Raw genomic sequence first — 13930 nt, forward strand, 5'->3', positions numbered from 1 at the left:
GGCGTCCATCTCTGGAGCTCAGCGTCTGGGTGGCCATGGGCGGAGGCTGAGGGGCCCCCAGGGTGGTGGGGGGTGGTGGATAGAAACCAGATGCCTAGGGGGTTTATACTGGAAGGACCAGAGCCGCAGCCTCTACCCGCCCCTGCCACATGGCGCCTCTGCCTGGCTGCCCCACCCCCTGGGAGGCTGGGCTGAGGGAGGCCTGCGAGGGTGGAGGCAGGTCCTTGGTCAGGGCTCCCAGTTGTTGACCCCAGCCTCTGGGGGCACTGGGAAGGGGACGGGGGTCTGGGCCCAGGAATAGCAGGGCCTTAGCTGGGCTGCAGGACTATCTTAAACAAGGGTGTGGAAGAAGTCAGAACCCAGGGTCCTGAGGGAGGCAGCTGGGGGCTTCAGGCAGCCCCTCTGCCTGGCTTTGGCGCAGACCTTTGGGAGGGGGCGCTGGGTCCAGGGACTCTCCTACTGGGGTCAGCACATCAGGGGCCCTGGCTCACATCTTGCTGGGGACCCTGCTCCTTCCTTGTCCTTCCCTAGCTCTCCTGCTCCTTTCCAGGTAGGATTAGGGATCCAGATCCCCAAAGGAAGTGGAGAAGGCTGACCATCCCTGCCCCCATCTCCTCTCCTCAACCCCCCACCTCCTTTCATCCTGCCTCCTTTTCCCCTTCAGTTTCTTCCTTTCCTCCCCAACCCCTCTCTCACCTGCCATCTCTTCTATGGAGTCTAGACTTTGCTCCTCTGCCTCAGTTGCCTGCCTGATCTGAAAGCGTCTGGCTTTCCGCTGGCGGTGCAGTAATTCCTCCAAAGCTTCCCCTTTTCCTCCCCAACTTCTGAGCCGGCTTGTGTGGGCGCCCAGAAATCCATCTGACACCTCAGGCTCAGAAGCACCCCCCACCAGGGGGAGACTGCGAGGTCATGGGACACCCCACCACGGGCACTTCCTCTTGGGCAGACGGGTGGGGTGGCCCGTGTAATCATCGGACACAATTATGCACTATTTATACTCCATCCCTGCCCCCCACCTGCCTGGCCGCTTTGACCCTCTGCCTCCGCTGGACCTGGCCAGGCGTCCGGCTATTTTCCCTGTCCTGTCCTTCTGAAGCCATTGTCTCCTCATCTTTGTTCCTCTGGGCCTATTTCTTTTCCTTTTTTTCATTTTTTCTGCTCTCTGTTTTCTTTAAGCCACATACTGGTCTTCTGTTTTCCTCTCTTCTCTCCCTGTTATATCCCTCGCTTCTCTTCTGATTTTCTTGGATTGTTTCATTTGCTCTGTGTGCCCCTCAGTCTTCCTGTGTTTCTTCTTTTGCTTCTTTTCCTGGGAGACTAGTGTCTGCCAGTCACCCTGGTTCCCTAACTCTCTCCTCAAAAGTTGGGCCCATAGGCTTCCTTGGGGGAAATCAAATCATGGGGCTGGAATCCCGAATTTCTCCCCCCACCCCCCATCCCCTCCTTCCCTGAACTTTGATCCTGCCTGCTGGTTAAACTGCAGTTAACCCTCCCTGGACTTCCAGCTGCTCCTGCCCCCTCTCCACCTTTGCCTTGAGGAACTGAGCTGGGAGAGTAAAAGGAGCCCTGAAGTGGGCACCCAGGAAGAGAAAGTGAGGGAACTGGTTGGCGAGTGAGGGAAGCGGGGGAAGGACCAGGCTCCATTCCTGTGATGGGCAGGGCTGAGAGCGGGAGAGGGGTGTGTTGGGGAATAAGTTGCAAAACAACCCCAGCTGGCTGGGCGCCTCCGTGGGAGAGATGCTGGCTCTACCACTTGGCTGCCCAGTCCTCTCTCTCCCATAAACTTACCTTAGGGCCCAGGTTTCAGTTAATAGACTTTTTGAATTTCCCTCTTCCAACTGGTTGACTTTCTTTTCTTCCCCATTTTGATGAGAAGTCAAAGTTGGGAAGTCCTGCCTAAGCTCTAACTTCAATTCTTCCTGCTGCAGAGGGAACTGATGCATGACAATGAGAAAGGGAACCAGGCACTCCCTCCTGGAAAGCATGATCACTCATGAGAAGATCATGAGTGATCACTTTGGTCACTCCATCAAAGGATGGAGATTTGATGTGTGGCCAAGAAGGGCCTAGGGATGGTAACTGGCAAGGAGCAATGGAGGCTAGGGCCTCCCTTTGGTGGGGGGGTTTAATCCAAAGAGGCTAGGCTCAGGCTTGGATGAGTTGACCCAGTGACCTCCTGCCCTTACCCTCACTCCTGCCTGCCTTAAATTTTCTCAGAACCAGAAGATCTAGCTTCTGCCCCACAAAGTGAGGCAGGCCTAGGTGCCACTTCCCAAGAGTGAAACTCAGGCATTGGAAGGAAGATTGGCGACCCCCAAACCTGTGCCAAGCTCTCCCTACCCCCACCCCCCTCCAGGCCTTGCTCTGGAACCTACCTCAGTGACCCTGAAAGCCTGGGCAGCAGAAGCCTCCACCCCAGAGCACACTCCCCCTCCTGGCTTTCACAACACACGTACACACTGCACTCCTGATCTCGAGGTGGGTGACTGGGGAAGCAAGCATCTCTGTGGTCAGCTCGGGTGTGTGTGTGGCTTGTGTGCCTCCAGCCATGTCACTGTGATCATCTGTGTGTGAGTTTGTCTCTGTTCATTCATGACGGTGGCTGTGCCCGTGTGGATAGCACTGTGCGTGTGGACGTGCACACGTATCATCCTGTGTTTGTCCATGAGCGTGTGTGTCAGTGTGCTCCAGTCTCTCTGTGTGAGTGTCGTCCCCAATCCCCCATCCCCCCCCTGGATCTCTAATTAGTGGTTTGGGGTTTGTTCCTTTTCCCTCCTGTTCCTTCCCTCAGCGGCAGCAGCGGCGGCAGCAGCAGCAGAAGCAGCAGAAGCAGCGGGAGCAGCCGTCGCCACCCGCCGACCAGCAGCCAGGACTCTGGAGTCAGAGTAGGATTCTAGGATCAGAGCCTGAGTGGGAACAGGAGCGGAGCTGGCCTAGGAGAGGAGCGAAGCCCTCCCAGGACCCTCAGGCGACCCCTTGCCAGCATTCCCAGTGCCAGACCTCCAGGGAGGAGAGACCCAGGACACCCAGCCCCAGATCCCCCAGGTACAGGACACTGGGGAGCTCTGTCTGGGAGGGGTTCCCACAGATGCTGATGGGATCGCTGGGGGCAGGGTGTGGGACACCTGGGCCCACCGTCCCTCCGCTTTGCCCTCAGCGCCCCCCAGCACGCCCTGACAACTTGCCCTGTCCCTACCCGCTCCTGCTTCCGGCCCTTCTCTGGGAGCCCCGTTTCTCCTCTCCCGCCCAGATCCCTTCTTTGGGGAGCTCAGCAACTGGAGCAGGAAATTTGGACCCTCTGCCTCCCTCTCTCGCCCTGCTCATTGGATCCGGAGCCTTCTCCGCTGGGAAAGCTGTAATTAGAGGGTGGATCCCTACAGACAGAGAGCAGCCCCCCCCAGCCCCTACCCCCCAGTCCCTTCTAACTTTAGATCTCTTCTCTCCCATTCTCCCATTCTCCCTCCCTCTCCCTCTCCCTCTGTCTCCGGCTCAGCTCTCTCCATCTGCCTGGCTCCTTGGGACCCGTTCCCCAGCCTCAGGATGGCGTCCTCCCTGCTTGAGGTAACTGCCCCCTCCGTCCCCCAGGACACCAGCCATGATCTTAATGGTCCCTAATCCCTGTCCACTTCCCACCTCCCAACTCACACAGACAGTTGCTGTGGTGCTTGTCACTTCCAGGGGTCAGAGGAGGGGGGAGCAGGGGGCAGGAGAAGGGAGGAGAGAGCAGGCCCAGGGGTCAGAGGACAGTCAAAGGAGGATGAGAGGGGATTAGCTTAGAAGAAGGCATGGACCCCTAAGGTCAGCCAAGCACACCAACTCTGAGGAGTGGAAAAGGGATGGAGAAAGGAGTAGGGGGGTGAGGAGAGAGGAGTGGGAGAGAGATAAGCTGGTAGCAGATGGGGGAGAGAAAGAAGGCCAGAGGACTGGCTGAGTGGGCACAGAGTAGCAGTAAGTACACGGTTCCTTGGGGGTCCTGGCTCTCAGGACTCTTAGCCTAGGCAGTGTCCTGTCTCGTTTGTAGGTGGTGAGGGGGCTGGGCTTCTGGGCTCGTAGGAGAGGAGGTGGGCAATGAGAGAAGGGAGAGGGCAGTCCCTGCATGTGGGGGGCTGACCAGAGGAACTGGGCCCAGGCCTGAGAGGCAACCAAGGAGGAGGGCCAGGGTCTGAGGCCGCCTGCCCGGCTCACAAATATTTAGCTTTCAGCCAAAGACAAACTCAGCTCTATTTTGGGAGTGGGAGGCTCCAGGGCGGACTGAACCACTTCCCCTCCAGGCCGGGACCCCAGTATCCCTTGCCTCTGGCACTGGGGATGGAGGGAATTAGGGTACCATGGGGGTCAGGGCTTGGGGGCTTGAGAAATGTCTGACTCTGCCAGGGCTTCTGGGAGACTCATGGCACATAGTTGGAAAGGGGGACTCAGGGTCACTCAGAGCCTGTTTGAATGTCCTGAGTTCTCCTAGCTTCTGGGTCTCTGACTCTGTGTCTCTGTCACCACCTCTGCTTTCTGGGTCCCTCCGCAGGAATTTGGGACCAGAGAGCCCTCCCCAAAGATCAACTCCCAGCAGTAGCCTTGACCTTCTGTATTCTTGGGCCCCTCTGAAGGCCCCATCTCTGCTCCCGGTGCACTAGCTCAGGTCCAAGGGGTGATGGGCCAAATAGGAAGCCGACTCATGCAGCCTGCAGGAGAGGTGTGTGTGAGATGAACTGGGAGTCTTTTAACACCTGTGTTCACTGGCCTGCATGTAAGTGTCAGAATGTAAAGCAGCACACCCGCATGTGTGGCTGGCTTTGTGAGCGCACAGGGGTGTGTGCATATAAGCTGGGGCACCTGAGTGTCTGTTAGTCCAAGTGGGGAATGGTGTGTGTAAGTCTGGTGGATAGTGAGTCTGTGACTGAGTCTGAGGGAATGGCATGCAAGGCAATAGGGTGGACACCATAACCCAGTCAGGGGGCCTCAGGTGCTGTGCTCTACCCCCTGCTGCAAGGAGGCAGATCGCTCACCCCCAGGACACTCTCAATTGAACCATATCATTGAAACACTGGGGTTGGTCTTGAGGAAGCTGGAGGACTAAGGTGCATGGAAATCCTGGGTCCACCCAAGGCAGGGGCAGTGTCAGTGGGCGTGGGCTTCATGTCAGAGTTGCCAGCGTGGCACTGGTGCCTGCAGGAGCGGCTGGGCCAAAGGCCTGTTGGAAAGACATGGGATTGGGGTAGCACTTGGCAAGAGCAGTGTGTCCTGGAAACTGGGCTTTCATGTCCCTCGCTCCCCGTGAGCTGGAGATGCCCCCAACACCAAGGCTTCTAGCCTCTGTCTCTTTCACCTGTTCTGGGGGGCGCCTGGGCCCTCAACCTTCTTCTCCCACCCCCATCCGGAAATCCTCTTTGGCAGTGGGAAGAACTTGGGATTTCAGAGAGGGGAGCTTGATGGAAGGCTCACCTGGGCTGAGTGAGATGCAGAGGAACAGGGTGGAGGGAGAAATGGGGGTGGGGGGCTAGGTGGGGATGGACATTTGGAAGGTGGGAAAGCTAAACAACTTGGGAGGAGGCGGAGAGTGGAGAAGTGGAAACTGGGACCTTGGGTGCCCAGAACCTATGGCCAGTCAATGCTCGGATGTCCAGTGAACATTCCCGTGGGAGGTCAGTGGAAAGAGGGGGCTCTCCTCCCTGTGTGAGTGCGAGAGCTGGGACAGCTCCTTATCTAGTTCCTTCTCCACAGACTCTCCCTTCAGTACTTGAAGGCTGTTTTGTTGTGGTTGTCATTGTTTTCAATGGATGGTGGGTGGAAGTGAGAGGAAAAGCAACTGGAAGGTGGGCTCCTGGGACCCCGGTGTGAGGTCGTGGACAAGTATTTAGAATCTTTAATCAGGACCCTCTCTCCAGTTCTCAGAAGAGCCCAAGCAGCAAGAGAAGGAAACCGAGGCTGTGCTGAAACTTAGCCAGGTGCCCAGCTCTTGGCCTCCAGGAGCTCCAGAACCGTCTGAGTGGTCTGGTGCCTTGCTCCCCCTTCCCTGCCCTCAGGGGCCCTGGGGGCCTCCGCTCCCCAGTGCTGGGGTCTCCTGTTGGCCTGGGGCTGCTGGCCTTCTTTCACCCCTCCTTCCCTCCCCACGGCTGGGTGGGGTCCCTGGGCTTGGCTGAGGCCCCTGTGGCCACAGTGTGAGGGCCGGGCGGGGGGGACGGCGTCGGCGTTTTTAAAAATAAACCGACCGCAGGGAAACCAACGGAGCCGGGCCGGGCAGGCAGAGGGGGAGGGGGTGGTCAGGGGGAGAAGGAGGGAGGAGTGGCCTGGTCTGGGGGTTTTCTGGGGCCCAGCACCGTGGGGATTTTCTCTTAGGTAGGAAATCTGCCTTCCTCCTCCCCCTCCCCCTTTTCTTTTTTCTCCCTCCTTTCTTTTCCTCTGTTTTCCTGTGCCTTCCTTGCCCAGTCTCTTTCCATCACCTCTCTGTCTTTGTTTATTTTGCTGCTTTCTTCTCTCTCCGTCCTTTTTGTCATTTTTTTGCTTTCTTCTCTTTTGGGTCCCTGCCCATTTCTGCCCCTGAGGGCCAGCTGCCCCTCTGTTTTCACTTTCCCCCCTGGGGGCTTTTATGTCAGCTCTTCACCCTGCAGGGTCCTCTGCTCCGGTGTCTCTGGGTCTCTGCCTCTCTCCTTTGAACTCCACGTTTTTACCTCTCCTTTCTGCTAGGCTTTGCCTCCTGCCCCATCAGCTACCCTGCCTTACCTACCCTCTGCTTGGGAGATGAGAGGCTCCAGGGAAATCCTGGCTGGGCAGGATGCAGGGCTTTTGCCAGACTTGAGGACGCTTTCAGTGGCTCAAATTTGGGAGTCCATGGGGTCAACAGGACCTCAGAGAGAGGTAACTGGACAGGGGGAGCAGCAGGTTTGCATTTGCGGAGCAGTGCAAGACTGGCGACTGCACACACCCCTCACTGCAACCTTTAGACCCCAGATCTACCTCTAGGATCGGTGTTACAGGCACATACCGCACATACCACATGCTAGGAGCTAGCAGGCAGGTCTGGGAACCCTGGATTCTTGGGTTCCTTTTCAGTTTTTGAGGGCCCCAGTCAAGGAACTGTACGGGGTCAGCTTTTGAGGGCATCTTTTTTTTTGGTGGGATTCTCAGTGATGGACGCCTATCTATGCCAGCCTGGGATCCAGGAGGGCATCCATCGCCCAGGAGGGCGTCCCAAGGCTGACTCAGGGAGCGGGTACCATGAGCTCGTGAGAGATGGTGATCTCAGAGTGGTTTGGCCTGGTAGCAGCAGCACGATGGGCACGAAGGGCATTGTGTGTTTCTAAAAGACCCCCATGCCCCGTATCTACATGCATCTTCCTTCACTCCCTGCGCTGGAGGGGTGAAGAGAGACGAGCTATGTGGCCTCTGTGTGTTAGGGTACACTGAGGCGTGGGGGGGTGTGGCTGTGAGGCAGTATCTTAGCCACCCCAGTTCCCTGCCCTGCAGGGGCGTGAGGACTTCAGCTCTCCCAGCCCTCCCAAAGGGGTACCAGCTGGCTCCACAAAGCAGGAGGTGCCCAATGCCCGCTTGAAAGACATTCTTGCCTCAGCCACAGTCCTGGCTTGGCGGTAGCCCTGTTCCCTCTCAATGTCCCAGTGTCTCTGCCCTCGCTTCCTCTTGCTCCCCAGTCCCAGGGTCCCTGCCAAGAGAAAGAGATTCCTTACCAAGGACATGAGGACGCCGCTTCAGGGAGACCAGGCCACTGCCTTAGTCAGGAGACGAAGCAGAGACAGGAAGTGAATAAGGGGTCAAGCTGGGAAAATCTGGAATGCGGGGAGCTGCACTCCCCTACGACTTCACCTTCTTCCCAGGCTGCCCTTTCAGCCTCATCTTTCCTCTCCAAGTCCCCAACCATGGCCTCTGCTCCCAACCCATTTCCAGGGGTCAGGATCCCTAATTCTCACCGCACCCAAGTGCTGCCTCTATCCCCAGCTCTTCTCGTGGCTATTTAAGAAGCGTCTCCCATTCCTCAGAGGCCCTTGCACACTCCCCCAGCACCACAGGGAGCTCTGCTTCCTGCCTGCTGGGTTGGGTGTTAGGCCGCTGTCTTGGTCCTTTGCTCTTTTTCCAGACTCCATCTGAGCTCTGCCCTGGGTCCCAGTCCTCAGTGCCGCCCCTCACCACCTCTGATTCCCCATCCTCTTCAAGTCTTCCTCAACCCCTTTCTTCTGTTGTCCAAGTCTCTGGGGTGCACAGTCCTTCTGTGCGTGTCCTCCTCTGCCCCTAAACGGTGCTTCCCTCTCTCCACAGGAGGAAGCTCACTATGGCTCCAGTCCCCTGGCCATGCTGACAGCGGCGTGCAGCAAATTTGGTGGCTCCAGCCCTCTGCGGGACTCAGCGACACTGGGCAAAGCAGGCACAAAGAAGCCATACTCTGTGGGCAGTGACCTTTCGGCCCCCAAAACCATGGGCGATGCCTACCCAGCCCCCTTTTCAAGCACCAATGGGCTCCTCTCACCTGCAGGCAGTCCTCCAGCACCCACCTCGGGCTATGCCAATGACTACCCTCCCTTTTCCCACTCATTCCCTGGGCCCACAGGCACCCAGGACCCTGGGCTACTAGTGCCCAAGGGGCACAGCTCTTCTGACTGCCTGCCCAGTGTCTACACCTCTCTGGACATGGCACACCCCTATGGCTCCTGGTACAAGGCAGGCATCCACGCAGGCATCTCACCAGGCCCTGGCAATGCTCCTACTCCTTGGTGGGACATGCACCCTGGGGGCAACTGGCTAGGTGGCGGGCAGGGCCAGGGTGATGGGCTGCAAGGGACACTACCCACAGGCCCTGCTCAGCCTCCGCTGAACCCCCAGCTGCCCACCTACCCGTCCGACTTTGCCCCCCTTAATCCTGCCCCCTACCCATCTCCCCACCTCCTGCAGCCAGGGCCCCAGCATGTCTTGCCCCAAGATGTCTATAAACCCAAGGCGGTGGGCAACAGCGGGCAGCTGGAGGGGAGTGGTGGAGCCAAACCCCCTCGGGGTGCAGGCACAGGGGGCAGTGCTGGCTACGGGGGCAGTGGAACAGGGCGCTCCTCCTGTGACTGCCCCAACTGCCAGGAGCTAGAGCGCCTGGGCGCTGCAGCGGCCGGGCTGCGGAAGAAGCCGATCCACAGCTGCCACATTCCGGGCTGCGGCAAAGTGTATGGCAAGGCCTCCCATCTGAAGGCCCACTTGCGCTGGCACACGGGCGAGAGGCCCTTCGTCTGCAACTGGCTCTTCTGCGGCAAGAGGTTCACCCGTTCGGACGAGCTGGAGCGCCACGTGCGCACTCACACCCGGGAGAAGAAGTTCACCTGCCTGCTCTGCTCCAAGCGCTTTACCCGAAGCGACCACCTGAGCAAACACCAACGCACCCACGGCGAGCCAGGCCCAGGACCCCCGCCCAGCGGCCCCAAGGAGCTGGGGGAGGGCCGCAGCGCCGGGGAAGAAGAGGCCAGTCAGACGCCCCGACCTCCAGCCTCACCGGCACCTGCAGAAAAAGCCGCTGAAGGCAGCCCAGAGCAGAGCAACCTGCTGGAGATCTGAGCCGGGTGGAGGTTTCCAGCCCCTGGGCTGCCTTGCCAGTCTCTCCTGGCTCTGTGGACCACTGCTTGCCCCTCACTCCCTTTGCCCCATGCATGCTGCCCTTTGGGACTCGCTCCATCTCTTCCCCCCATCATTCTGGGCCTGGGTATCTCCTTGCATGCTTCCTCATCTCACTTCCTGCCCCTTGCCATGGGCCCCTTCTGCAAACTCTCATCTTAGGCCCTCACCTCTTGCCTGATTTCTGCTCTCGGGCTTCTGAAGCTCTTTCCTCACCACTGCTCAGTTTCTCTCTCCTCTGCTCTTACCACACCAAGTCACTTTCTCTCCATTTGGGCTCCCAACACTTTATTTCTCCGTCTCACTAACTCCTTGACATGCATCTTTTCTGCTTCCCAAGCTTATTTACCACTATCCCTTAGCTTCCAGGCTCCAGTCTCCTCAGTGGACTTTGTAGTCCATTGCCTTCCATGCTCCAGAGCATTCTTCCTTTTTACAAACACAATGATGATGATGATGATGATGATGATGATAATTTATTGCCCCCTGGTGGCCTCTTCATTAGGGACCAGAGTTGGGGGATTGGGGTAAGTGACCTGGCAGGGAGCAGGGTGCCAAGAGGGGGGCAGACCAGTGGGGATCTGATCCCAAAGATGGGGTGACCCCAGGGTCAGGGAGGCTGCCCCCAGGCCTGTATATTTAACCCCTATGTTCCAAGAGAAATGAATAGTAATAATAATAATTCTATTTATCTAAGTTATGATGACAGGTCAGGTAGAGTGAGCTGGGGAGGGAAGGGGGTCCATTTCTGTTATGGAAATTTTAGCCAAATGCATCTCTGTCTAGAAAAAGTGATAGTGAGATCTTGTTAATAGAATTTCTATCATCAGGGTCTCAGTTAATGGTGTTTCTTGTAATGGAATCTCTGCTAATAGGGTTGATTAGCTAGATCTCTGTTAAAAGAGTTAATGGGGTATCTCACAATTAGGGGATCCCTAATATTTCCAGCCCCGGCCAGAAGCTGTGAAACCTCAAGTCCTATGGAGGGGAGGACTGGAATTTACCCCAGCTCCCTTGACCCCAGAGCAGGTTCTTCCACTGCCCCTCCCCTGACACCATGACCCCATCAGGCTAATCCCTTGTTGCCATGGTAACAGAGAGCTTGCAGCTGCCATCTTAGACATGCTCTTTGGGGTAGCCCACCTAACTGGAGGAGGACACTGGTTTGGAGGTGTCTCTCTAGAAGAATAAGTGGGGAAGGCTTTCTCTGGGATCAGATCAAGAAAATCAAGTATTTATTGAGTGTCTACTCTGTGCAAGGCACTGTGCTAGGCTGGTGCCTAGAAGCCATGAGAAAGAAGAATTTATAGAGCTAGGAGGACAGAGGTCCCCAAGCTGACTTGGGGGTGCGTCCACAGGCCCCCAACCTGGGACTTCCGATGCTCCCAACTCCACCTCCAGTGACTTTTAAAGCCGCTTCGTGCCTTTGAATGCCTTTCCTGTGACTTTGGATCCTCCTTTTCTATCTCTTGCTCCCTCAAGGCCCCAAGTTAAAGGTTTAAAGCCGCCGGAGCTTGGGGAGAGGGTAATATTGTGGAAGGGAAGGGATCATGCCCTCATGGAGTCTTTTTTTTTTTTTTAATTTAATAAATAAAAGTTCGATTTAAAATTTTGTCCTGGTGAGAAAAGAGGGAGAGGAGGGGAGAAGAGTGAGCCACAGGATTTCTCTTTGGCAAACTGGGGAGTCCCTGCGGGCACTGTCGTGCCCGTTTGCACGTTACGCCCGGGGGAGAATACTTCGGCGGCCCGGCCCTGCGGCGGAGGTCAGTTTTGGACCGCCCAGGGCTCTCTGCGGAGTTGGGAAGGCGAAGAGGTTTTCTTCACCTGGCTCTTTCTCGGGCTCGACACCAGCGGACACGGCCTGGAGAGCAGCCGGGCCGCGCACCGGCCCCGCGGTCGCCGTGCGGACTACGGCGCGGCCCGGGCCGGGCGAGGTGCGGCTCCCGCGGGTGGACCCGCCTGGCACGTAACCCGCCCCCGGCCCCGGGCCTGCAATCAGCCGTGCCCGCCACGGACTCAGCGGAGGAACAAAAGCCACTCTGTCGCGGCCAGACCCCAGCCACAATAGGGCTTTGTGCGGCCTCCGCCCCCTACGGCTTCCCCGCCGGGCGGAGGGGCGCACGAGCCGCTCCCCCAGCCTGGGCCCGACTGCGGGCGGCGCCCCCGTCCGTCGGTGCCCCTTGCGGGCTCGCGAGAGGCGCTCCGCGCTAGAGCGGGGGAGGGGTCGGCGGGTCCCAGGGGGTGCTCGGGCTGCCGGTCCCCTCCCCACCCCGCCCCCGTCCAGGTGCGAAATCTCCTGCCCTAGGGCGGGGCTCCGGGCTTCAAAGGCGCTTTGAAGAAGGATCCGAGTTCCGAGGACCCTCCGGCCGGCCGGGGGCCGCGGCGGAAGAGCGGCTGAGAGGGGCGGGGGACGCGTGGGCGCGGGGCCGCGAGAGTGGGCGGCCCGAAGTGGACCCCCGGGCTCGGCGCCCACCCCGCGGGGTCGGCTCCTCGGGACCCCCCAGGGCCTGGCCCTCTCGCCTCCCGGTCTCCGCCTGTCCGGTGCCAGCTCCCGCCCGCCGCAGCCTCGCGGTCCTCCCCTCCCCGGTCCCTCGGCCCCTTTCATCTTCCTTAGACTCCGCTTGGGGTTTTGCTGGTTTCTGGGAGATAAAAACCGCCTCAAATAGCGGCGGCGCGCTGCCAGGACAAACAGGGCCGGGCGGGCCATGTGCGCCTGGTTACCGGCCTCGGGCCGGGGCGCCGGGCTTCGGCGCGCCCGGGAAGGGGCGGCGGGCCGAGGTCCAGGCACCCAGGCTCCCGCGATGCCAGTGGCCAGGACGCTGCCTCGGTTTCCCGCCCAGGTCGTAGGGAGGGGCCCCAGTGGAGACTGCCCGCTGAGCGCTCTGAGCCCCTGGGGTGGTGGGTCACAGTCACTGTGTCGCCAGGGCCGCCGCGCCCCCTGGTGAAGTTAGTGGGGAGTGCGCTAGGCCTGGACTTCAGCCTCCCAAGAATCTGCAAATTGTGAAAAACCATTCAGCAAACCTTAAATAAGCTGTATGGGGGAGGCGGTGGTGGAGTATGAAGACACAGAGCACTGTTCCTTCTCTCCAGGTCACATTACAGGGTAAGAGGCAAGCACCTAACTGATAATTATAACAGTCTGTTGGTGAAAATCAGGCTTCATTCAAGGGAGGGTGGAAGTTGTAGGCCCAGGCTGTAGTGAGTTCTTGAGGTATCTGGGGTTGGAGGATACAAACAAAAAATTTGTGGGTGGCTTCTCACTGCTCTCCACCAGTCTGTCAGGGTCACGGACTCCCAGTTTTCCTTCAAACCTGTCCTGCTTCCCCGTCTCAAGGAGAGCTTTCCCAGCCAATTTCTCCAAACTACCCCCAGTTTTAATAATCTGCTCTTTTAAGTTTTCTGTGACTTCCCAAGTGACAGTGAACTAATTAAATGGGGGGAGGGGCTACTCAAAGCGTTGTCTGTGCAGTATCACCTGTGGGCTTTTTGGAACTACAACTTCAGAGCTCCACCCCAGAATTTGCATCTTAACAAGATCCTCAGATGAGTCCTATGTCCATTAACATTTTGGAGCCCCGGGTTTTCTGACCCGGGAATAACTCTTGGGGGGATCTTTTCATGTAGAAACGAGGGGCAGATATAGAATCCAAGAATGTTAAACCAGAATGCCTCCTAGAGTCTCCAATGAGACTGGCTGCTCTTGGGAATGGGGGACTGTATGCCTTATACAGTTCTGGGTCCCCAGAGCTTGGTCTTTGGAATTGCTCATTAACATTTGTTAAATGAATGAACCAGTGCCCAAGGTCACCTAGTTCATGGCAGAGTTAGGGCTATTCATCTCCAATATCTGCTTAGCACTTTACAGTTTATTAAATGGCTTTCTTTCCATTATTTTGTATGGGAAACAGCCATGTATAATAGGACACTGCAAGTGAGGGAGCTGAGTCTCAAAGAATTCAACGATTTTCCCAAAGCCACACAGCTGTTAGAAGAGGAGCCCCCATTCTGCATTAGATTCCAGTTCTAGTTCCATCCTTTGGAGTTAGAAAAAGATCAATCTCACTTGTTTTAAAAAACTGACTTACAATATTATATTAGTTTCAGGTGTACAACATAGTGATTTGATATTTTTATAGATTATACTCCATACAAAGTTATAATAAAATATTGGCAATATTCCTATGCTGTACATTACATCGTTGTAATTTATTTATTTCATACCTTGTAGTTTGTACCTCTTAATCCTCTTCACCTATTTTTGCCCCTCTCCTCTCAATCTCACTTTCATTCTGCAGTCAGAATGCCTTATACAGGTTTTGGTATTTTTAGGTCCTAT

The 13930-nt window shown here is 57.2% G+C and overlaps 1 protein-coding gene and 1 long non-coding RNA gene across 3 annotated transcripts in view; one reads left to right on the plus strand and one right to left on the minus strand.

The window, feature by feature from the left end:
* The window catches only part of LOC309641824, a 36145-nt gene extending 28438 nt beyond the window's left edge, over positions 1-7707 (minus strand). Inside the window, exon 1 of the long non-coding RNA XR_014252771.1 lies at positions 7677-7707. This is a non-coding gene — a long non-coding RNA (uncharacterized lncRNA). The remainder of the gene's footprint in view (positions 1-7676) is intronic.
* SP7 (Sp7 transcription factor) overlaps positions 1-11673 on the plus strand; it is a 35550-nt gene extending 23877 nt beyond the window's left edge. Inside the window, exons 3-5 of one of the 2 annotated variants that reach the window (XM_082422365.1) lie at positions 2792-3045; positions 3494-3561; positions 8263-11673. In XM_082422365.1, coding sequence (XP_082278491.1) covers positions 3541-3561; positions 8263-9537 — 1296 coding nt within the window. In that variant the 5' untranslated portion in view covers positions 2792-3045; positions 3494-3540 and the 3' untranslated portion in view covers positions 9538-11673. The remainder of the gene's footprint in view (positions 1-2791; positions 3046-3493; positions 3562-8262) is intronic. The other variant, XM_082422366.1, reaches the window with a different exon arrangement.
* Positions 11674-13930: the final 2257 nt, after the last annotated feature.

Source organism: Balaenoptera physalus, assembly GCF_965194825.1.
Source record: "Balaenoptera physalus genome assembly, chromosome: 13".
Classification (NCBI taxonomy): domain Eukaryota; kingdom Metazoa; phylum Chordata; class Mammalia; order Artiodactyla; family Balaenopteridae; genus Balaenoptera; species Balaenoptera physalus.